This window comes from Bradysia coprophila, unplaced genomic scaffold (genome assembly GCF_014529535.1).
Source record: "Bradysia coprophila strain Holo2 unplaced genomic scaffold, BU_Bcop_v1 contig_358, whole genome shotgun sequence".
NCBI classification, from domain to species: Eukaryota; Metazoa; Arthropoda; class Insecta; order Diptera; family Sciaridae; genus Bradysia; species Bradysia coprophila.
Window position 1 is genome coordinate 4,509,511 of NW_023503616.1, and position 22,409 is coordinate 4,531,919.

At 34.7% G+C, this 22,409-nt stretch overlaps 3 protein-coding genes across 16 annotated transcripts in view; all 3 read left to right on the forward strand.

Moving 5' to 3' along the window:
- Nucleotides 1-487: 487 nt before the first annotated feature.
- LOC119081362 (glycogenin-1) lies at nt 488-13,863 on the forward strand. 10 transcript variants are annotated; one of them, XM_037190217.1, is made up of 11 exons: nt 513-705; nt 4,114-4,424; nt 4,486-4,775; nt 4,840-5,020; nt 5,408-6,022; nt 7,021-7,141; nt 7,447-7,584; nt 10,232-11,064; nt 11,207-12,917; nt 12,978-13,156; nt 13,442-13,863. In XM_037190217.1, the coding sequence occupies exons 1-11, from the start codon at nt 699-701 to the stop codon at nt 13,529-13,531; spliced, it is 4,476 nt and encodes a 1,491-aa protein (XP_037046112.1). In that variant the 5' UTR covers nt 513-698; the 3' UTR covers nt 13,532-13,863. The 10 variants fall into 10 exon arrangements, 9 of the variants coding, with proteins under 9 accessions (XP_037046119.1, XP_037046111.1, XP_037046112.1 ...); XM_037190219.1 differs by having other exon boundaries at nt 11,207-12,097; nt 12,614-12,917; nt 12,978-13,863; XM_037190215.1 differs by having other exon boundaries at nt 12,978-13,863.
- A 969-nt stretch (nt 13,864-14,832) lies between these two features.
- Nucleotides 14,833-22,409, forward strand: part of LOC119081363 (guanine nucleotide exchange factor DBS) — a 28,925-nt gene continuing 21,348 nt past the window's right edge. The window contains exons 1-7 of one of the 3 annotated variants that reach the window (XM_037190225.1): nt 14,833-14,968; nt 15,030-15,254; nt 20,674-21,136; nt 21,199-21,289; nt 21,386-21,616; nt 21,674-21,823; nt 21,878-21,993. In XM_037190225.1, coding sequence (XP_037046120.1) covers nt 15,086-15,254; nt 20,674-21,136; nt 21,199-21,289; nt 21,386-21,616; nt 21,674-21,823; nt 21,878-21,993 — 1,220 coding nt within the window. In that variant the 5' untranslated portion in view covers nt 14,833-14,968; nt 15,030-15,085. Of the gene's footprint in view, nt 15,255-15,325; nt 16,043-20,673; nt 21,137-21,198; nt 21,290-21,385; nt 21,617-21,673; nt 21,824-21,877; nt 21,994-22,409 lie in introns of those variants that run through there. The other 2 variants (XM_037190226.1, XM_037190227.1) reach the window with 2 other exon arrangements.
- On the forward strand, nt 18,683-20,516 carry LOC119081365. 3 transcript variants are annotated; one of them, XM_037190234.1, is made up of 4 exons: nt 18,683-18,949; nt 19,156-19,377; nt 19,533-20,000; nt 20,062-20,516. In XM_037190234.1, exons 2-4 carry the CDS (start codon nt 19,156-19,158, stop codon nt 20,422-20,424), a joined length of 1,053 nt encoding a protein of 350 aa, XP_037046129.1. In that variant the 5' UTR covers nt 18,683-18,949; the 3' UTR covers nt 20,425-20,516. The 3 variants fall into 3 exon arrangements, with proteins under 3 accessions (XP_037046129.1, XP_037046127.1, XP_037046126.1); XM_037190232.1 differs by having other exon boundaries at nt 18,684-18,945; XM_037190231.1 differs by lacking the exon at nt 18,683-18,949 and adding an exon at nt 18,986-19,092.

The following is a 22,409-nucleotide window of genomic DNA, read 5'->3' on the forward strand; positions in this document are numbered from 1 at the left end:
AATAGCTCGTTGCGAGGCTATACTTGCATAGATTCGTAGTTCAAATATCAGCTAAAATATCTTCATTGTGACATAGAACAACAACATCTAACGAAATATTTATTTATCAATTCGATGCTCTATTTGGTTAGTACCTTCTCGTTTGCTATTCATTTTTCAGTCGACTTTAATTACCGGCATAATTTTTTATCAAAATTCTTCATTAGTATGATGGGTTGGATTCACAATATACCCACATTGCTCTCTCATTCAGAATAATATACTTTCACATACAATCTCGACGATAATGTTAGCTGTATTGGTGGTATTTATGCAAGCATTAGAAGCACATGCGTGGCTTCTGCTCAATAGTTTCGTCCTTGTTCATCGCAGCATGATAGCGTGACAAAAAATTGAGATAAAATATTTTATGAAGTGCCTAGAGTGTCAGATAACCATACATGTTTGTATACAAATTCTCATTCATTAAATTTATACCAATATATGTACGGTTATCCTCTGCATGAGACAGAAAAGACACACAATCAGAATTCAGTTCCGAATTTTTCCTCGTACCGATCGGTTGATATTTTTTTCCCTTCGAAGTGAGATTTCAGTTCACGGTGTCATATCTTTGACATATTATTCTTGCAGTTGAACTAAATAACTTTCGATTCAATTGAATTGTGCCTTGAAAGTATAATATTCCACATAGAAAAATGAGTAGTAAGTATTGAAGTAGCATTGAAATGGCGACAGAAGTCATTCAATAAAGAAATCGGTCAACGTCTAATCAATTCTAATTTAAATCAAAAAGTCTAATTCGGGCAATGATAACTGACCTTCGACGACCTTCACATAAATACAATATTTTGAGTGCAGTGTGTTATGTTTATATTATGGAAAACATTCCGAATTTGCCAGCATGATTAGATGTTGGGTTCGTTGTGTTAAAATAATTTAAAAAAAAAAACTGGGACGTATGTGAATGGGAGATTTGTTTTCTTTTTTGCAATTTTTCAAAACGACACATCTCTAATTTTCCTATTAATTCTCCAACGCCACGGATCGTTTCTGGCATTCACAAATATTTGAACGTCTGCTTGATAAATAAAGTTCTATTTTTAAAGTTATAAATGAAATAATAAAAAAAATCCATTTTCTGGTCTTTAATAACCTTCTGCGATTGCATATACACAGTGTTGTAGACAGGAATTATATAAAGTTAAAAGAAAAACTAAAAGAAATTCTTGTTTAACGGTCCAACTATATATAGATTATAGAAACTGAATTGTTGTTGATTGTTATTTACGTCCAATCGTTTCAGCATCTTTGCGACTCGTGTGGTAAAACTATGTCGCACTAATTTACAATGATAAAGAAAAAATAATCGTCGCGTGGATCATTTTTAAGAACATTTAATTGTAAATGTATAAGACGAATTGTTGAATGAACAACTAATTATATGCGACTAACATTTTGCTGCTAAGAAAACCATGACCTTATCACTGCCAATATTACTTACGATTTACGATGTAACTATTTTCATTTGAAAAACGTATATTGAAAATGTTGACGTGACTGGGTTGAAATGAGTTTAGTTGATGACAAGCATTTCTTTCTAGATTTTCTGCACTTTCTCTTTTCGATTTTTTGGTCAATTCATATACAATTCGATTCATGAATTTTGAATTGTTAGATCTTACTATTAAATACTATGAATGCTTGCATAGTGCCCTTAGTGCTCCTTTTTCACTTGAAAATTACTGTTGCAGAGCTACTTACATAGACCGACTATGAAGAACTCCAAATGATACCGCTTTACAATTATGATCCAAGATATGGTAAATACTTTCGTATATGGGTAATTCCATGGTTAGTTGCGTTACAAATTTCGTTAACTGTGAGTCATAAAGTTAATTGTGCTGGCTATGTTTTGCGGTAACAAAGCAGTCTATAAATTTTCTAATACTCAGGAGACACAGTGCTTTCATACCAACAATAATTGGAATTTTTAGCATGCGAAGTCTGACTTGTGTGATCGCAAAAGTTGGCGGTTAGTTGCGTTACACGTTTGTGACTTTTCGAAATATTTTCACCAAATAAAAACTGATTTCGGTAAACTTTTTTTTCCCTGAAAGCTATGGTCAAGACGCACAGTTTAAGCCCAATATGAGGTTGGTAGCCCCAATTTGGGGGAGATATGTCTAAAAAAGTGATATTTTTCGGAGGTCATAAACAGCCAGAAATATTTTTTTTCACAATTGGTGGTTGTTACCCCACAGAAAATGTTGTTTCGGCTCAAAACCGTTTAAAAAAAATGGCTACAAAATGTTTCGAGATAACCTCGACGAGTTAAAATTGAGGATGACTTTTATCACCACTGGGAAGCTGTTGTCACCTAGTTTACTCACCCAACTAACCTGATTGACTCAAAGTTATTTTTCTCGTGAAGTCATATGCTGCAGCTTTCGAATGACACCAATCTTCAGTTTTTATTTGAAAAAATGTAATTTCGGCAACGTTTGGGTCGAAGTGATTTTACCTTACTTCGAAGCAGAATGAACCAAAAATCTTCAAAAAATTTAATTTCATGTCATTTGGAGCAATTGTGGAATTATATGGTCCACATCTACAGGAAAACAAATTTACAAAAATCATTTGAGAATTATTGAGAATATCTCGGAATGTCGAATACAAACAAACACTTTTTCGTCATGTCTCCCCGAGACTGCATTTTACAATAACCTCATATTGGTGTCAAACTACGCGTCTTGTCAATAGCTTTCAGCAAAAAAAAAGTTTAGTGAAATCGGTTCAGGTTTCGTGAAATAAACTAGAATTTTCAAAAAATTTCTGAAAACAAGCATTCATTTTTATTGTTGTATCTCCCCGAGATTTTTGGCCACCGACGTAATATGGGGCTTAAACGACGCGTCTGGTCAACAGCTTTCAAGGAAAAAAAAGTTTGCCGAAATCGCATTTCAATTGGTGAAAATATTTCGAACAGTCACAAATTAGCTGGAATTACCCATATAGAGGAATCTGAGGACTGCATTCACTCAGATTATTCTACAAGTCAAGGGAGTTCGAAACAAAGGATCTTGGATTCTGGTTTCTGCTTCTATTTAGGAGCCTTTCATAATTCTAATCTAATCCAATCTTACTCATATTGACTCCCATCTTAGATATTACTTTTACGCAACACGAAGTTTTGTTAACTGAAATTTTTCATAGTTCTTTTTTGCAATATTATAATCTTCTTAAATACATTCTCGAAGAAATATGCTGCATACCGAATAGAATAAAACACCAACAACTGAATGAATATAGCAAAAAAAAAAAAAACATCGTTAGAGGATATCGGTGCCAGCAAAAAAACCGAAATAATAAACAAATTGTGATAGTCAATTTTGTTTACTTATAACATTAGACATTTGCCAAAATTAACGTTATGAGAATCATTTTCCATTATATAAAGAGAATAATATTAATTCAGAATAATAATTCTAATCTCTATGCTTCGCAGTGGGTTATATGCTATTTTTGTACCTTGTAATTTCACTCGTGTTGGCACAAAACATGTCATTATGATTAGAATGAATGACGAACTCAATTGTGCAGTCAGAAACGTGATATATCAGGTTATTTGCATATAAGATGCATCATATCTTTATCGACGTTTATGGATTTGACAGATCTCGATCTTGATAAATCCTTCATGAGTCACTGGAAACTAAATTTTAACTAAAAACTGACACCGTTATGGGAACTCAGATAACGAAAAACGGAATAAGAAGATTGTCAACTTATTCCCATGCAACATACAGATAATCTACGAGATAATCTATTTGTCTATTATTGAGTGATAAAACACTTTCATTCTTTATAATTTCTTGATTCCTCCCACTCGAAATGTATTTATAAATTGTGAAATGTTAACGCTGTTAAAAACTATTTCATTTTATTTTGAGATCGTTAAACATCCTCAATTTGTTAAATAAAACGAAAATAGAAATGGTTCCTTCATACGCATTCAAGTGCTAAAATGATCCAGAGACTATACCACTTGTCATGACACAATTTTTAAAGAGCTACGGACAAAATGCTCAAAAATTTATGTTTTTCTTTCAGATTACGCTTGGGTAACATTAGCTACCAATGATTCCTATTCGCTAGGCGCCTTAGTAGTAGCGAATTCCTTGAAAAACGTCAACACGATCCATCAAACAGCGGTGCTAATTACTCCTGGCGTCTCGGAATCCATGAAAAGCAAACTAGAAGCTTCATTTAACATTGTGGTCGAAGTCAACGTTTTGGACTCACAAGATGCAGCTAACCTAGCACTTTTGTCCCGTCCAGAGTTAGGAGTTACATTTACAAAATTACATTGCTGGAGGTTGACACAATTCGAAAAGTGTGTGTTTCTCGATGCTGACACCTTTGTAAGATGCGAATTGTACGAATAGCTGAGAATGACACAATAACATAACTGATTGATTTAAGGTCTTACAAAATTGTGACGAACTATTCGATAGAGAAGAACTGTCCGCTGCTCCAGATGTTGGCTGGCCAGATTGCTTCAACTCCGGAGTGTTCGTATTCCGACCCAGCTTGGACACATTTGGAAAATTGATCGAATTTGCGACAAGACAAGGAAGCTTCGATGGAGGCGATCAGGGACTGTTAAATTCCTTCTTCTCAGACTGGGCTCATAAAGACATTTCGAAGCATTTACCGTTTATCTATAATACCTGTTCAACGGCTTGCTATTCGTATTTACCTGCTTTTAAACAGTGAGACATGAAACGTTGTGCATTTTTGTGTATATTTTACCTGAACTCGTGAAATCGCTTACAGATTCGGACAAAACGTAAAAATTTTACATTTCATCGGTCAAGTGAAACCATGGTTGCTGAATTTCGACTCAAGTTCGAAAACAGTGTACCCACCGCAAGGATATGGCCATTTGGGTGAATATCTTCAGCAATGGTGGAATGTTTTCTGCGCTGACGTACATCCAGCTTTGACCACGGAAATGGTGAGTGAATTTCTAGTCCAGCAATAGTAAACTAATGAGTGATTGACATTTGTATAGTTATTTGAATTAATTTTCCAAAATAATTAACTTTCAAGTCTGTTAACTCGAAGAAGGTTTCGGTAAGACACATACTGAACGTTAATTTTGTAATTTTTTTCCCTTTCCTTTTATAACAATTAAGCTTTCATAATTGTGTCCATATAACGCATAATCGACCAACGTAATGTCATTGAGGATGTACCAAAGTTCAAGCGTTCTTGTGACCTTGTGAGAAAGAACGCTCTTTACACCTATACGTACTTTGGTACATTATGCGATTATTCGGCTAAATTTGACTAATAATAACTTGCATGCGTTTGTACATTGTAATTTGATTTTCAAATGCAGACAACCAGTCTTCACCAACAGTACAGTCACGAGACACAATGGTGCCAAAACACAATAGGTCCTAACCTTTCTCCCGTTCCGAATCCACCTCATATTGAATTTTCCGACCCCTGGGACGCGTACTATCAAACGAACGACGACCACACAGAATCATCGTCACATGAGTGTTTCATTGCTGTCCATAATATTGACAATATGGAATGCTCTCATAGCGAACAAAATCATGAATCCCTCCCCATCCCTCATAATAACTGTGAAGATCATCAATCTAGTCATACCACAAATGCAAATGTCGATTTGCAGCACACATTAGACGCTCCTCATATCAGCATACGATCCAGTTTCATCGACGAATCCAATGATATCGCATCAAATGCAAACTTTCATCAGACTTGTCACCAAATAGGAGACACATCCAGTCATAGTATTAACGAAAATTCATTTTTAACTGTCACTCATGATAACACACATGCCAGTACCTTAGTAGCATCTCTAAATAATGGATCTGAAATACTCGATAATGGAGAACACGCGAGCGAATCTTGTCAAAATGAAAGTTATGATGGAGATGTTGAAGATGTAAATGAGGATGAAACTACCGTTAATTGTGAAGAGGTTGGTAAAGGATTTTATTGGCAAATAATTGGGAACATTGGAAAAAGTCGTATGTTAGCACTTTATGTAAATTGCACATTACATTTGTTCAATTATTGATTGCTTTGGGTGACTGGATAGTATGCTGGTAAGAAGGTACGTTGTCTATTAGGGTAGCTATCGCAGCCTATTTCAGAGAAAAGTTTTTCTCGAATTTTCGTGAACTTTTCTCAAAAATAGGCCCTGATAGTTATTTTATGTTTAACTACTAAAAATGATCCCTTGCTTAACCTTTATGTGTTTTCTTGCATGGAAAAGTTTGCTTACTTGTACATTGTCAACGGAGCTTTGTCTTTTAAAACCTGTGATTTGCTTTAAAATGCTACAAAGTTTCTCAGCTTTCTTAAATGTTGCCCAACAAAAACTGTTATTTGCATAACAATGCTTCACGATTTCGATTCGCAGAAAGTTGGTAAATTAGGATTTATTAACAGAAAGTAAGACACAACCAAAACTTCTTTCACATTTTAATTGATTTTCACTTTGGAAAATTATTCGTGGCTAATTGATAGACGAACGAAGTGAATAGCATTGGACAGATTCAAATAATGAAATTAAATGGTAGATCACGATGAAAAGAAATGTGCTAAACGTAATTGAACCGAATCAAAAATCTGTCCTTATGTTTTGTGGTATGGTTAAGTGTTCTCTGTCGTAAGCATCTGTTACATTTCCATGTTTTAATGTTTCCGGGCTCGGTGCCAAGCTTTTTTAATTGATTTCCGTTCATAAATAAGAAAACAGTCAGTTACTAGAAACTAAAAGAGTTGAAATGAAGAAATTAATTATCAAACTTATTTCATGGACGAAGAATGTTTCTTTTTAAATATAAATCGTTTTGCATGTTAATGACGCTTTTATTTAGAAATTATCTCAATTTGTTTTGTTATTTAAATATGGAATTGGCATCTGCAGGAAACAGTTGGATAGATTTTATTTTTTAAATTAACAATTTTCAGGGAGGATTAGCCGGTGCGTTGGCTCAATTAACACTTGGTTCACCCCGTTCAGCTCAACAAGTGGCCTATGAAGAGAGTATGAGACGTCAATGCTGGGAAGCTGGTAATATTGACTATTTAGGTAAGTATCATGACCACATAGTTTAATGAAGCAGATAATCGTGCATTTTGAGTGCAAATAAATTTTCTTACAAAAAAATCCTCAAAGGAGTTCAAGGATTTTTGGTCAATTTCAAAGGATTTTCAAACATTACACGTATTTTAGGTATTTTTGTTTTTTAAAGGATTTTGAAATTTTTAAGGATTTGTTTGAAGATTTTCCTTTGATCGGAAATTGATTTTCTATGATTATCTGCCTCTCGATTCCAATTACAATTTGTAAAATATATGACTTCAAGTAATTAACTCGCGTTTCACCTCCGACAGGTAAGGATTCCTTCGATAACATCTGGAAGCGTATTACCAAAACAATTGAGACTAAAAACGATCCACCGCCAACTGAAAAGAATCGATCACCTACTCCACAACCAGAAGAAAAGCTGGCTGTCGAGACAAAAAAAGAAGGTAATTGAAGAGCCTTTTTTGTTGTTGTTTCTTGAAATATCGATTTTTTTCTCATCGGAAAAAATTACGAAAATGAAAAATGCTGTGCAACATCACATTTGTAACCCAAAAAAATATTGTGTCTCTCATTTCTGTAAGCGGCAACCATCATCTTTATAATTAATAAAAAAAATCATTTTCTTTTGTAAACGTTTTATTTTTTTTAATCAAACGTCTAGTATGAATACGCCAAACTGCTCATCGTACAATTCATTTTTCGATGTTTCTTTTTTGATTTTTGTTTTTTGTCGTAATTTCTTTTGTACTTAAGGATTGATCTAAATGGATAAGTAGTCATTTAAACAAATTTTTATGTAGAATTTGTTCTGCGATTTTGTAATTTTTGTTCAATTGTTGGAGGTATTGCGTAACCAGGTTCAAATATCAAATATATTTTTGCATGAATTTTGTGGGTAATACTTTTAACTTCATCATTCAATACTCCATAACAAGAAAATTACAAAATTCATATTCTTGTAATAATGTAGTCACAAGTCAAATGATAATAATTCCCGATCGCTATTAAATATATTAACTTGCGGCGATTAAAAATTTATTTCTAGAAGCAATAAATAAAAAAAAAATCAAGACTTTTATGACTGAGCTTTTATGTACAATAATAAAAACGCGCGCTTTTTGAGAAAATTATTTTTTTTTGTTTTCATTTTTAAATATTAAATTGTGTTCACGTAGAAAGCAGCGTATCTAGATGCTCTTTATTAATACAAATGGAATTCAAACAAAATTTTATATTACTTTTGTTTACAAAAAATTATAACGAAAAATATGAAGCTAATAAAATATTTATCAAAATTTCTCTTTTTGGTTTTTTTTACACATTTCTTCTGTTTTCTATTATTTTTCTTACATTTATTTATTTCTAACCCCCATTATACGCAGTAAACGATAGACTAATCAAACTTTGTTTTTGTAATTATCCGCAAATAGAAAGAGATATTTTCAGTACCGTAAAAATGTCACTTGATTTTACAATGTTAAAATCAAGAAATGTACCATATCCCTTTCTTATTTCGGACAATAACGTAGTTTGCTCGACTAATTAAACTTAACTCAAAATAAGTTTTTACAATTGGTGGGTTTTCTTTGTTCATTCATTCCACTCGTTTCACATGCATTTCTTCCATTAAACACAAGTGACTGCGACGACTCAATTTTTACATTTCGCCTGTTTAAAGCATGTAAAACGATGTGGAACAACGCATTTCAAGCATGAGTGGTACTTTAAATAGGGTACTGAAACTGGACAGTGTATCGAACAAATTTTGGCACTGTAAAAAATTCGGACACCTTTTTCATACAAAGTAGTACTCTATTTGGCAGCTGTCATTAATAGCATTTTTTGCTTGAAGTGCGTTGTGTGTAACGAATAAAAATGTAGAACGTTGAGCACGTAAAAATTGTATTTAAGTTAAGTTTAAGTTAATTTAAATATTTACGAAAAAAATAAGTTATTTTCAGGTTTGTGAGGGTTGAAGATAGTGCAGAAGGGTTGCACTTAATGAAATACCTTCACAGTCAGACACAATTATTTTGAATTTCAAACATGAACACAGCGGTGCTAGATTCCCGTTTTTTGCGTATGACAGAATATATGAATGTAATTTTACAGCGCACAAGCATAGTTGATCATAGTTGACAGCTGCCAAATAGAGTACCATTTTGTATGAAATATTTTTTTACAGTGTCTTACAGTTGTGTGACACACTTTCAAGTTCCAGTACCCTATTTAGAGTACCCTCATGCTTGAAGTGCGTTTAATTTTACCATAACTACGACTTCTTTCGATTCAAGCATTTTCAAATTAGTAGCAAATCTATAACTTCAATATCTTTAAGATGTCTTTGATTATACAAGAGCTCATAAACGCCAGTTCTTCTTTATTTTTAATGAAGGACACAAGAATAAATTTATTTACAGATCTTAAACAGCATGGCGAATGTGGTCTTATATAGCAAAATTTGTGTTAAAACTAGTTGAAGTTAAAGATTAATCGATATGTCCATATGCTTGTCATCAATGAAAGGCTAATCTTTCACACTCAAACAAGTCGAGCAAATCCACAGCTCCTTTAACACATTGCTGGCTGGAAAGATCTGTTCTAAGTTTAAAGCTTTGTTCACCTATGATAGTTTTATGTGGGCAGACCAGTTAATTGGTCATAAAAAACTAATGCCTTTGAAACGTCCACGTATACGGCTCTTCAAAAAGTAGTCAATCAATTGCTTTTAAAAATTTAGCGTATAGTTATAAAGCTTAATTTTCGTAGCTTGTTGTATAATTAAATAAAAGTAGTGATAGAAATATAATGCTTAGGCATTTGGATTATTACAGGCAGATCATCATCTAAAACAAGAATAACCAATCGCCAATTATTGCTAACAAAGAAATAATTTAAACTCCAACGTATCATCATCCATTCCAAACTAATAACTAATCTAAGTATCGTCTCATCGGACTGCCTGAGAATAAAAATGCATGGCAAGTATATGTTTGCGTTTCTCTTTCTGAGTGCATAGTGCTTTACTACGAATTCAGAAACAACTCGTTCAATGTTTAATTAAAGAAAACCTTTCCGTTTTACAATTAGTCACAGTAGGTCCTACACTTAGCGAGTCTGAAGAGGATGCTCTGGCAACAGCACCTTCCAACGAAAAAACAATAACAGAAGTTACGGAAGACGGGCGGATTATTGAAAAGAAAATCGTAACGTATCCAGGTGAAGAAACCACCGAAATCGAGGAAATTGAAGAGGTTGATGGCCAGACAGTATCAGTGAAACGGTCTATTATTGGTGGTGAGAATACAGCGGCAGCTCAACCGACGCCTAAGACCCTAGCTGAAATAAAAAGTGAGCCGGTCGTTTTAGTGCCTGGTTATAAAACAGTTGAAATCGACGAGAAAACCAACTCCACTATTGTAACTGAAAAAACAACAACAGGCTATCAACAAACAATTACGACAACACAGGAAGATGGAACCAAAAAAATTCAAACGAAAACATTTTACGATCCAGTCGAAATACCCGGCGAAGAAGTGGAAGAAGAAACTTATGAAGAAATCGAAACCTTTGAGCCTGGCTCTGAAAAAACAACTGTAACCACCACAACTGAAACGAAGGATGCTACCGAGAGCACTGTAGTGCCAGCTGAAGTTGGAATAGTTGAAGAGCAGCCTGCAAGCGATTTATTAACACAAGATGAAACCGTGAAGAAGGACGAAAAATCTCAACAAGAAAAAACGGAGGAATCTAAAGCTCTTATTGACCTCAAAAATCAGCCTATTGTTATAGTGCCTGGTCATCAGAAAGTAGAATTTGACAAAGAAACCAACACCACTACAGTGACTGAGAAAACTACCACTGGCTATCAACAAACTATTACAACAGTTACTCCCGACGGGCGAACAATAGTACAAACCAAGGTAAGGATTGTCGTTTACATTTGAAGATGCAAGAGTTTCGAGTTTACTGAGAAGCAATTTGATATTCAAAGAAAATAGTTTTTCAACGCTTTCAATGCTTATCTAATTAAACGCTAAAATTTTTCTTTCTTTTTATTCAAAGGTTTTCTACGATCCAATTCCAAGTGAGCAGGTAGAACAAGCAGAAACAACCACCACAACAACTGTTACCGAAGTCTCGGATGTACCAATTTCGAAAGACAACCCTGAAACTCAACAGCCGACAGAAGTACATGAGCAGTGTGTTGAAACGGTAAAAACGACAGAAGCTGTTAAGGAAACCGAAGAAACTACGACAACAGATGGAAAAGATTTACAGTTGGCTTTAGCTGCACCAGCTGGACAAACTTCACTTACTCAGAAGAAGACCACGGCTGGGGGTAAAGAAATCGAGGTCACGGCAGTTGTTTCTGAAGACGGCAAAACCAAAACATTGCGAAAAACTACCCGGCAGCCATCGGAAGAGATTGAAATCGAAGAGTATGAGGAGACCCAATCCTATGAACCAGGAGAAGTAAAAGTCATTACAACTAAAAAAACTGTGCCGCTTGTTGAGGCTCTTGAGGATGCTGCTAAAGATATTGTCGACAAGTCCGAGAAAGTTGTTGTCACCTCAACCGAAAAACAGGTGCCCGAAAAATCTGATAGTACGATTCAAACTGCTGTCACAGAGCAAGTCAAGTCTGAAGAAGTCCAAATTACAACTGAGGCGAAACCAGCTACAACCGACCCAAAACAAACAACAACCACTACTGAGTCAAGTACAACAGTCGCAACGCAATCTACACCTATTGTGAAGCCAACTATAACGGCTGATAAACAGATTACAGCAGAAGAGATGGAGACTTCGACTGAAGCGAGGGAGGTTAAAACTGAAACTAAGCAAACTGTAATCGATGCAAATAAAATTATAACAGAAGAGAAGGAGGCAATAACTGAATCTAAGCAAAGTACAACTGAAGCAAAGGAGTCTATAAGCGAAGCAAAGCAAACTGTAACCGATGATACGAAAATAACAGAAGCTAAGCAAACTACAACTGAAGCTAAGCAGACTAAAACCGCAGCTAAGGAGGCTATAACGAAAGCGAAGGAAACTGTAACCGATGCCAAGAAAATCACGGAAGCTAAACAAAGTACAACTGAAGCTAAACAAACTACAACCGAAGCTAAACAGGCTATAATCGAAGCGAAGCAAACTGTAACCGATGCAAATAAAATTAAAACCGAAGCTACAGAAACAACAACCGAAGCGAAGGAAACTACTACTGGCGCCAAACAAGCCACAAGCTCCGTTAAGAAAACCATAACCCCAGCGTCAGTTCCAGGAAAACTAGGTGCAGTTGAGCCGAAACAAATTAAAAAAGTAACAAAGCCTGAACAAACCGACTCTTCTGTCAAGAAGGTATCAAAGCCAAGCGACAAAGATACTAAAAAAACATCTCCAGCGGTCACTGTAAAGACGACGACGACAACAACAACAGCCGTGAAAAAGGGTGAAGATACTCAAAAGAAAACTGCAGCCGATAAAACAGTAACAGAATCTACAGTTATTGGTGAGCCAAAAGTTACAACCAAAAATGGCGAGACCACAACTGAAGTAGTACGACGTATTCCGGGTGGTACAGAACATACCTGGACAACCGTTAGAGCTGACGGGTCAACAAAAACTGAATCAAAGAAATGCTTTGATGTCGTCGAGCTATCAAGTGATGAAGAGTACGAGGAATACGAAGAAATAGTCGAAGATGACACGATTCCATTGAAAACCACTACCACCAAAACACAAGCTCCCGCAGCCGCCGCCAGTGTTAAAGGTAAGCGAAGACGTAATAAACATTTTTTTTTATCTAACCTAACTCATCAATGATATACAGGCCCAAAAACTCCTACAATTACCGATGCAACACCACCGAGTACTCCACCATTGAAGCCACTCGTCATTGGCAGCACTTCTTCGGCGTTGAAAGCGGAGCATGAGATACCAGATACTCCACCACTAGATAAAGTCGAACAATTGCGTAAAAAAAAACTTCAGTCTGCACCTGCCTCTAAGGTTGCGCCAAAAGTAGACAAACCAGTTGTGGAAGCACCGAAAGGAGCTACCACTAAGGTTGCTCAAAAAGTAGACAAACCAGTAGTTGAAGCACCGAAAGCCCCTGTCACTAAGGTTGCTCAAAAAGTAGACAAACCAGTAGTGGAAGCACCGAAAGCCCCTGTCACTAAGGTTGCGCAAAAAGCAGACAAACCAGTAGTGGAAGCACCGAAAGCACCTGCAACTAAGGTTGCGCAAAAAGTAGACAAACCAGTAGTGGAAGCACCGAAAGCCCCTGTCACTAAGGTTGCGCAAAAAGTAGACAAACCAGTAGTGGAAGCACCGAAAGCACCACCTAGAAAGAAGGAAGTAAAAACACCGGCAGCAGAAAAATAAACTCGAAATCTAATCGATCAAACTGAACGTTCGTTTGAATACAATCTTTGCATTACTAAAACTCTTCAATGCTTTTAAAAAGTGAAACGTGTGGCATTTCTTAAACCGTGATTTTTTTACTTTCTAATTTCTAGTCGTATTGATTTTGATAATTTTTATTTTCACAATTGCTAAAATTGTGTGCTTCCACTGCTAATAGTTCAATTTTTTTATGTTAATTTTTTATTCAGATTACGTTATTCGTTTCATAGTTTTCGCGAATTTTTGCTCATATTTTAACGAATGGAATATTTAGTTAGACACTTTAAATAAACGCATATTTGTACTTACAATAGAAATGTTTTAATTTTACCACCAGTATCTCAACATCAACAAGAAGATGTTATAATTCCGTACCTAAACAAACATTAACACAAAAAGTGTGATTTTGGAATCTCTTGAGACCTCTGAATAAAGTGAACTCACAGTCACAGCTAGTGGGGAATATTTTTGGAAAAACATTTTCCATATTTTCTCGAAATGTTTTTTTTTGAAAATTATGAAAAATAAGATAAAACTTAGGAAATTTAAAAAATATTTTCTCAAAAATAGTCCCTTTGTTACGTCTCAAAAAGAATCTGGTCTTCGAATATTCCATAGTACATATGCTATGACTATTCCAACACTTTTCAACGAAAGAAGGCTGAAAAAGTAACGACATTTTTTATTACGTAAAATCCGGATTAGTAAAATTGCAGATGAGTTATAATTCAATGTAAAGCCATTAATATACTACTTAATGAAAGCCGACAAGCATATCAACAATGGTACTACTTCCTTTATCCTTCAAGACATGGATGAGAAATCTTTTACTTCATTATAATTAACATTTTATGTGTCTTAAGCCGCTCTCAGTCGGCATTTGAATCATATCATAGAGCGTCCCACATTGAGCATTTACTGAATTTAAACGTTGCTCTAACCATTCTTCTTCTCAATTTAAATATACAAATGTGCGCACTGTTACAAATGCGAAACACGTGAATATTATCAACAATGCAACTATGAAGATGACCCACGTGAATCTGCATCTACTAAATATACGTATACATTAAATAGCAGCATGGTCATAGATAAAACAAACATATTATATACAGAAATTACACCGAAATTACACCATTGACGAAACGGCAAGCCAGTATATGAATGGACATACAGTACTTTCTCTTTCTGTCTCACTTACAGGGGAAACCGACAAAAACATAACAAGAACAGAACATAAAAATCTTGCAGATAGTTGATACTTTCAACCACATTCTTATCTGTCAGTTAATACAATTTCTCTTCCAGTACGGAAGTATTCGAAAAAGAACAATGAGCTCTGATAAGTTTTAAATAAAAATGTTTGTAAATTTTCAATGAAACATGGGAAAATCAATTGCTTGTTTGTCTTTAATAGTGAGACCGAATTCAATCCGTTTTCAAAATGTTAAATTTTCAAAGAACAGAATGGTTTTAGCAATCAATTGTTGGTGAATATAGAACACAAAAATCATAGTGCTGTACAAGGGGGATATGGAAAATTCGACCAGTTCCATTGAAAAACAAATCGATAATTTTCTGGAGCAATTCAAACGAAGCGCTTCGAAAGCTAAAAGTGATTGGCCCACTTCTATTGGTACTGCATCATCGAATTCTACAGCATCAATGAACAATTCAAACATGGAAATGATTAAATTATCGGGTAATGAGATTTTTTTTTTGTTTGTTTCGGTGTTGTTTGTCTTGTTGAATTGAAAAGGTTTTAACAGAATGATAAGGTGTATAGAGAATGCCGAATTGTATACACAAATAAAAATGTTTTGTATACGTACATGGAAAGGTGTTAGTGTGTATCGTCAAATGTAACGACGTTGAATAGTATTTTAATTATAATGTTTTGGTTCGGCGATTTTTAGTTTTCGTTCAAGCACTTTTCGGTCGAGTGTTGAGTGCAATGGAAAACTATCTTTGGAAAATTCTATTAAAACATTACGAAAGGCAATACTCGATGTGTTGACGGACTTTTAAGTTGATTTTGCATAAAGAAAATTTTTTGAGTTTATTTCGGGCCGCTCGTAAATACATCGAGATCGCGTTATATAAGACGTCGTATGCAAATTCGATAATTGTTTTCAATTCAGACAATTAACGAGTGATAAATTAAAATTTGGTTTACTTAAAAAAGTGTTAAAACAATTATAAACGAACACCATTTGAATGAAAACATTACAGTGACACATCATTGTTATATTATACATATTGTTGTTATAATGCAATTCGGTTTAAACTAGAAGGTCCGAGTTGACAAAAAAAAACTATTAAATTAAATTGAATTCAAATCGTTTTTGTCCAACCATATAATTAGATCAGTAAACCTAGTCGTTTGTTTACATTGTAATATTAGTTCATCTGGTTTTGAAATGGGAGTGCTTTATAAACTAAAACAATGTAAAGTTTCTCACACTAAAATTACATAAAGGACGATCCAAGGTACTTTTCTACTGATATTTTTTTTTGTATTCCCAGTTGTCTTTTGTCTTAAATATCGAACTTGTTTTCAATCAAACCATAAGACATTTCACTTAAATGATCTATGTGGCATTCTGGCATTACAATTTTAAATGATACACGTAGACAATAATTAGGTCTCTATCATGAAATAATGGATCTTGTCAACTGAAAGCTTATAGTCAAATAGACAGCAAATCATTTGTCTTACAGTAATCATTCAGTGTTCGATGCAAAATTTGTTAATTGTTTAGTCAAAACGTACGTTTTTACTATTTAAAAGCACGTTGGGCAGAGCTCGAAAAATTTTATTTTTGTCATTACTGTCGGTAACAGATGACTGTAGTCATTTTCTTCTTTAACCGACAACAATTTTCTACAGTATTTTCTTGTTTGATGTAAAGGTGTTCTAGAAGGAATTCTAACTTATCAATATTCAATTTATATTGACTAACGAACTACACTGTCTGTTTTAACGTCGTTATGGGAATTATTCCTATAATCAATGGAACATATTTAAGTGGAATTTTCTCTACAAATATCAAATTACATGCGTCACAATCATTAATTGAAATGCAAAATTATACATTTTTTGTGCAAATGTGCAAGTAATAAATGGTTGAACTGTTTTCATAGTTCAAGGTCAAGGGCATCGAGAACAGATCGCTGCGTTTTTGTTCCTCTACGTAATTTATTTGATCTGAAAACCGCACTAAATTGTTTTTACTTAAAGTTATAGAGAGAGAATGTAACCTTTGATACATTTTGCATGAAGAAATTCCTTATAATGAACGATCATCTTCCGTCGGTTAAATTTAACAACTCCTTGGTACTGTCTTCTTACACTTAAGCTCCGATTTCGTTCACAACCTTCATATGAGTAATCAAATTACGTTACACTATTTTTTGTTATTGTTTGTGTAAATTTGATCAAGATAACGATGTATGTATTATTCTTGGTTTTGTTGTAAAACGATGCTGTGTAGCATAACTTGTTGGCGATAAGCGAAAAAATGTTCAGACGAAATTTTATCATCTTAAATTTAGCAAAATCTGTGACATACAACAAACAATCATATTTGTAATATAAATTCTGCTGACGACTTTGTGTGTTGATTATATGGGCTGTGAGTAACAATTAAAATTATATGTAATGACCATTCTACCTTTTATAAAATGCTAACGCATCATCATATAATGCTCGACGCTAAATCTTGTACTTCGTTAGTTTAACTATACGTTGAATAAGAAAACCATAGCTCGAAAGCATCACTAACCTTTAACGGTCTTTCAGAAATTTACTGAACAAGTGATATTTTCTTATTCCTACAAATAAAATAATTTAATTTAAGTCTTTAAAAAATTTATTGGACATTAATAAATGGCTAATAGGCTACCAGCACGACGACAAAAATTAGCTATCTTCTCTTACTCTTATAATAGCAAAACGTAGATCGAAACTAAAGAAATAAAAAATGTGTATCGAACACTGCTTGGTGATGCTTTTAAAAAGGAAGTCAAAGTAACAGATTTAATCATTCACAACAAAATTTGTGGAATTATAATCCACCACGATACGTGTCGTTGGTGTGACGTAAAAACCCATTAAAATTCTGTGCATATTTCACAAATTTAAATTATTTTATCGTTGCCTTATCTGCTAATCTCAATCCAGATTCTTAGCGGTTTAATTTTTTCAATTTTTATATTTTCTTTCATGAATTTTATTACTTGCTCAATGTGAGTATCAAGGCTGTCGACGTCGACGTACTAGAAATTAGTTAATGGGAGCTGCAGGAAGCTTCACTCAATGTGAATTTACTCTTTAGAAATATGAATTTTAGAATATTCAAATGATTTGTAATGCAGAGTGCCGATTCTCGTGAAATTAAGAATTCGTAACTTGAGAATTGCTACTTTAAAAGTTAAGAATCGTATGGACCACTCTTAGTATTACTACCCCAGCTAACGTCGAAACTTATGTCAAATATTAGAGTATTTACAGAATGGTAATAGCGTTAAGTTACTTAGGAACATTCACAGGGAAGCAAGCATTTGAACCGTTCATTGAGCAGTTTGACACTATCAGATCTATTACTTCATTCTAAGTATTTCCTTGATATTGATTTTAACTATGTTACTTCATTCTAATGAATATATTTATACTAATATATGACTGAAGTTGTTATCGATAATAGATGAAAGCCGTTTGTCTTTTCAATCACTGAAAAAGTTGACGAAGAGTTATTTCATTCAGTTTTCAACAATCGGAAAGTTACACTAAATCACTTATGGAAAATGAATGACAATTACTTTCCACTTCCAGCTACTTGCTGTACACTCATCTTCGAATTTGAGTTTTCGTTATCAATTCTAATTGGAATAATTAAATTCTAACAACCAGTTTTTCCTATTCGTGCATTTAATTTTGTATTGTACGGCTGTACTGCTGTAGGTATATAGAAATAATCACATAGTGTAGTTGAAAGAGACGTTTATGTTAATCATTTTACATAACATTTCAGAGAAAAACGAAACGAAACGAGAAAATTGAAAGAGATGACTGAATTTCCATTTCCCCTTATTCTCCTTATTTGATTCACACAATAATGATATAGACGATTCTTTCACACTAATAAAACATAACATAGACCGAATAACTCTGAACGAGTATAAGTTTCGGAAGTCAATATGGTCGACGAACTGACTGTCATTTATTGTTTTGGTAGCCATTAGCTAATTTTCAACGGAGCTCAAAAAACTGTTTTTATACTGGTAAATATCCAGTATCGAACCATAAAGTCTTTACCAAATAATTGTCGGATTGTTAGTCGTTGCCGTTACATCGAAATAGTTTGAAGAAGACCCAGTCTCAGTGCAAAAAAGTAAGTAAAAGACAGGCGTAATACTTGGTGTTATGGTTGAAAATCGTAAGTCGCATTTGAAAGTGGTGATGCGAATTTCAACTTTATTAGCGTATTGTTTATGTGTTTGTTTACTATACTGTCGTCGACCAAAGTTGGATGTGCAAAGTATTTCAACCATAACATCCCAACAGTTTGAAAGGAATTAATTCAGTAATTAATTTAATATAGATGGCTGATGCTGAACTCGAAGCCAGCGAAGTTCTGCATTCTTTATTATCGGTTGAACGCGTAGAAAACAAGTCATTAACCACCAATGTACCTGCAGAAACGGATATTGACGATTCGAATATATTGTGGCATACACCCGTTCAGGGAATGCAATCAACATTTATACATGGAGATAAAATAGTCTTGCAATCGGATCTAGCAACCAGTTACAACCAAGACCAAGTTCGTTTTACCTTAGAACTGGATAAGAAGGCTACTGCTGAATGGAATTGTTTTTTATGCCAAATAACAATTCTGGCCAGGAGTTTAGTCGAACTTATATTCAGAAAAAACAACGACTGAAAATGCATCCTGAACCAATAATCTATTATTTTCAGGACAAGCAACTAGAACTGATTGATGTTGAGTCGACGGATATGTTAGACACTGACGACGAATTCATTCGCGTACCGAAACTCGATTCCAATGAGAGTAATAGAGACGGTCAAATAGTCGACAATGACGATCTGTCTGACGAAGAAATCGAGAACTCAGTGGAACAAGTAAAAAGTCGATTCGAGTATGGCTGCGAATGTTCCGAAAGCTGTTTCAAACATCTCGATCCAGACAGTGTATTTAAACATCGCCTTAATGTAGCTGAACTTACGAAAGAAGAACACGATATGTACCTGATGGGACTGACCATGGCATGTTTGGCGAATCGCAAGCAGACATATCGAAATAAGGAACGTCAGCGGCAACGAGCGTCATATGTATATCAGGGCAGACGAGTTTGTTTAGATTCTTTCTTGTACCTGGAAAATGTGACTCAGTATCATCTGAAAAGGATCCGAAATCATGTCATGGTAATGTTTCCATTTGATTTACAAACGTAATAGCTATTATTGATCGGACTACCTATATTAGACACACGGAGTCACGCCGAGAGTGCATGGAAATATGGGTAAAAAGCCGCACAACACATTTTCATTGGACATGTACAAAAATGCTGAACATTTTGTGAAAGAGTTCCTCAAAGCGTACTCTAGCGACACAACCAAACCAATCACATTAATCGGAGAGACAAAGTCTAGTATCTACACGAAATTCAAAGAGAATGGCGTACATCCGGATGGCAAAATCATGGGATTCACAACGTTCCGCCACTTTATGCAGAAACAATTTCCGAATGTTCGTTTTGCACAAAAAATTGAGCACACTACACCAGCGAAGGGTTCAATAGTCAGAGAAATAATATCCAGCACCAAAAAATTTAAGCGCAACGGGTGAAGTCTGTTCGCTTATTATACTGATGAAGTAAATTAATGGGCTGTAATTTAGTGGTAGCCATATCTACAGTAATAAAGTAAATCTCAATGAAACGATTCGTTTTATTTACATTTTATCACTTGGTCCAATACCAATAGCACTGGACCATTCTACTGATTCTTATTATGGAGAGTGTACCTTTGCCCCGACTTAAAATTAAAACATTTTGTATTCAGATTGTGCTTAAGTCCGTTATAAATTGTTTCACAGTTGGACAGGACGCTGCACAATCACCGTCAACATCATCGCTCCATCAAGTTCATCAACATTTATTTCAACATCAAACATCAGTGGCCAGTTCTGCGTCTCTTCAAACAGTTCTACATCAAAGTATTCATAGCATGTCTGCGAGTCAATATAACGACAACAGCTCAACCAGCTCATTTCAAATTCAAAATAATGTCAATTCGTCTGGAAGCACTAGCTCATTGCTGACGAATAACAGTCTGCAGCAGCACAATCAATTATCAATGGCATCGAATTTGAGTATCGTCGAAGCTGGTTTGAGTATTGGTGATGTTGCCGATCTTTTGCATCCGCAATATGCAATCATTACGGGCGGACGATCCAGAGAAGGATGTTCGTTAATTACGTTTCCCGATCACAATAATTTTCACACGTTGGGTGATAATGATTACAAGAAATTAATATTGTACTTAACGTCCGTTCCAGCGTATGTTAGACAATCGTTTAATTTGTAAATTTTGTTTTTTTAAAGCTGAAATTTGTTAACAGGCTACATGAGGCTGATTTGGGTTTTAATTTAATTATTGATCGGCGCAAAGATCGTTGGAATTCAGTGAAAGCTGTTCTATTAAAAATCTCGGTAATTCATTGTTTTAGTGTTGATGTTTTGATTAGGAACACCAACACCTTTGTCACTGTACATAATTTACGCTATGAATAAAATCCTAAATTTTAGGTGTACTTCCCTGGTATCATTCACATAGTCTACGTCCTCCGACCATCTGGATTCTTTCAAAAAGCAATCTCCGAAGTTAGTTCTAAGTTCTTCAAAGAAGAATTCAAATTCAAATTGATCGTCTGCGCGTCGTTAGAAGAATTATATGATCATATCGAAAAGTCTCAAGTAACACAAGATATGGGTGGCGATCTTATTTATTCTCACCACGAATGGATTCAGCAGAGAATCGTAAGGGATAGCATTGTTATTGAAGTGGCGATTATATTAACACGCATGTTGCATTAGTCATTAGAAAAATTTTCCGGCCTAACACATCAAGTATCGTGCAGTTTGGACGCGTTCATGAGAGCTATCCACGACACGGAATTTCCAAATTCGGTTGAAGCAACACAACGTCTTCTTGACGAACAGGGAGCCGATTATGATAATTTGAAGGTACAGTCAACAAGTAGACAAGTTTTTTTCTTAATTTAAAGTCAAAAAATCTAGGATGAGATACTTGCTGCAGCCAGACATGGTGAAAATTTACTTAACGATTTTAAAGCCAAAGATGAAAGCGGAAAGGAGTTTTCAGAACGATGTGGCAATGTTAGTACAACCGAACGGTAAGAACGATTTTTCGATTCCACATACGGGACGTTTGTGAATAATTTTAACTTAGGTCTTCAACCGATAACAATCTATTAGTTGAAACGATCATAACATTTCGATGTGCATAGTGCCTTAGGCCGAAAGCACACGAACAATTTTGCGTTGATGAGATCGACAATTATGCTGAGTTTTCCATTCACCTGTGGTGAATATCGAATCACAATGTAAAACGCAGCATAATTGTCGATCCCATCAATGCAAAACTGCTGTGTTTTCCGCTTTACGTAAGATTTATGTAATTCTGAAATTTGGAGGTGTAAATCCTTGTAATGTGCCGTTGTTAAAATGATCAATTCCTTCATTGAACATCACTTTTTCGACTAAATTTTTTTTAAACAAGATGAGGTTTTGATACGCTGCATAGTAGTAA

Excerpts from the sequence above, each read along its gene's own strand:
- LOC119081365 (XM_037190231.1), top strand. Across the intron at positions 19,378-19,532 it reads CCAGTTACAACCAAGACCAA|GACAAGCAACTAGAACTGAT; the intron begins GTTCGTTTTACC and ends TATTATTTTCAG. Across the intron at positions 20,001-20,061 it reads GGATCCGAAATCATGTCATG|ACACACGGAGTCACGCCGAG; the intron begins GTAATGTTTCCA and ends TACCTATATTAG.
- LOC119081362 (XM_037190215.1), top strand. Across the intron at positions 11,065-11,206 it reads GAACAATAGTACAAACCAAG|GTTTTCTACGATCCAATTCC; the intron begins GTAAGGATTGTC and ends TTTTATTCAAAG. Across the intron at positions 12,918-12,977 it reads AGCCGCCGCCAGTGTTAAAG|GCCCAAAAACTCCTACAATT; the intron begins GTAAGCGAAGAC and ends AATGATATACAG.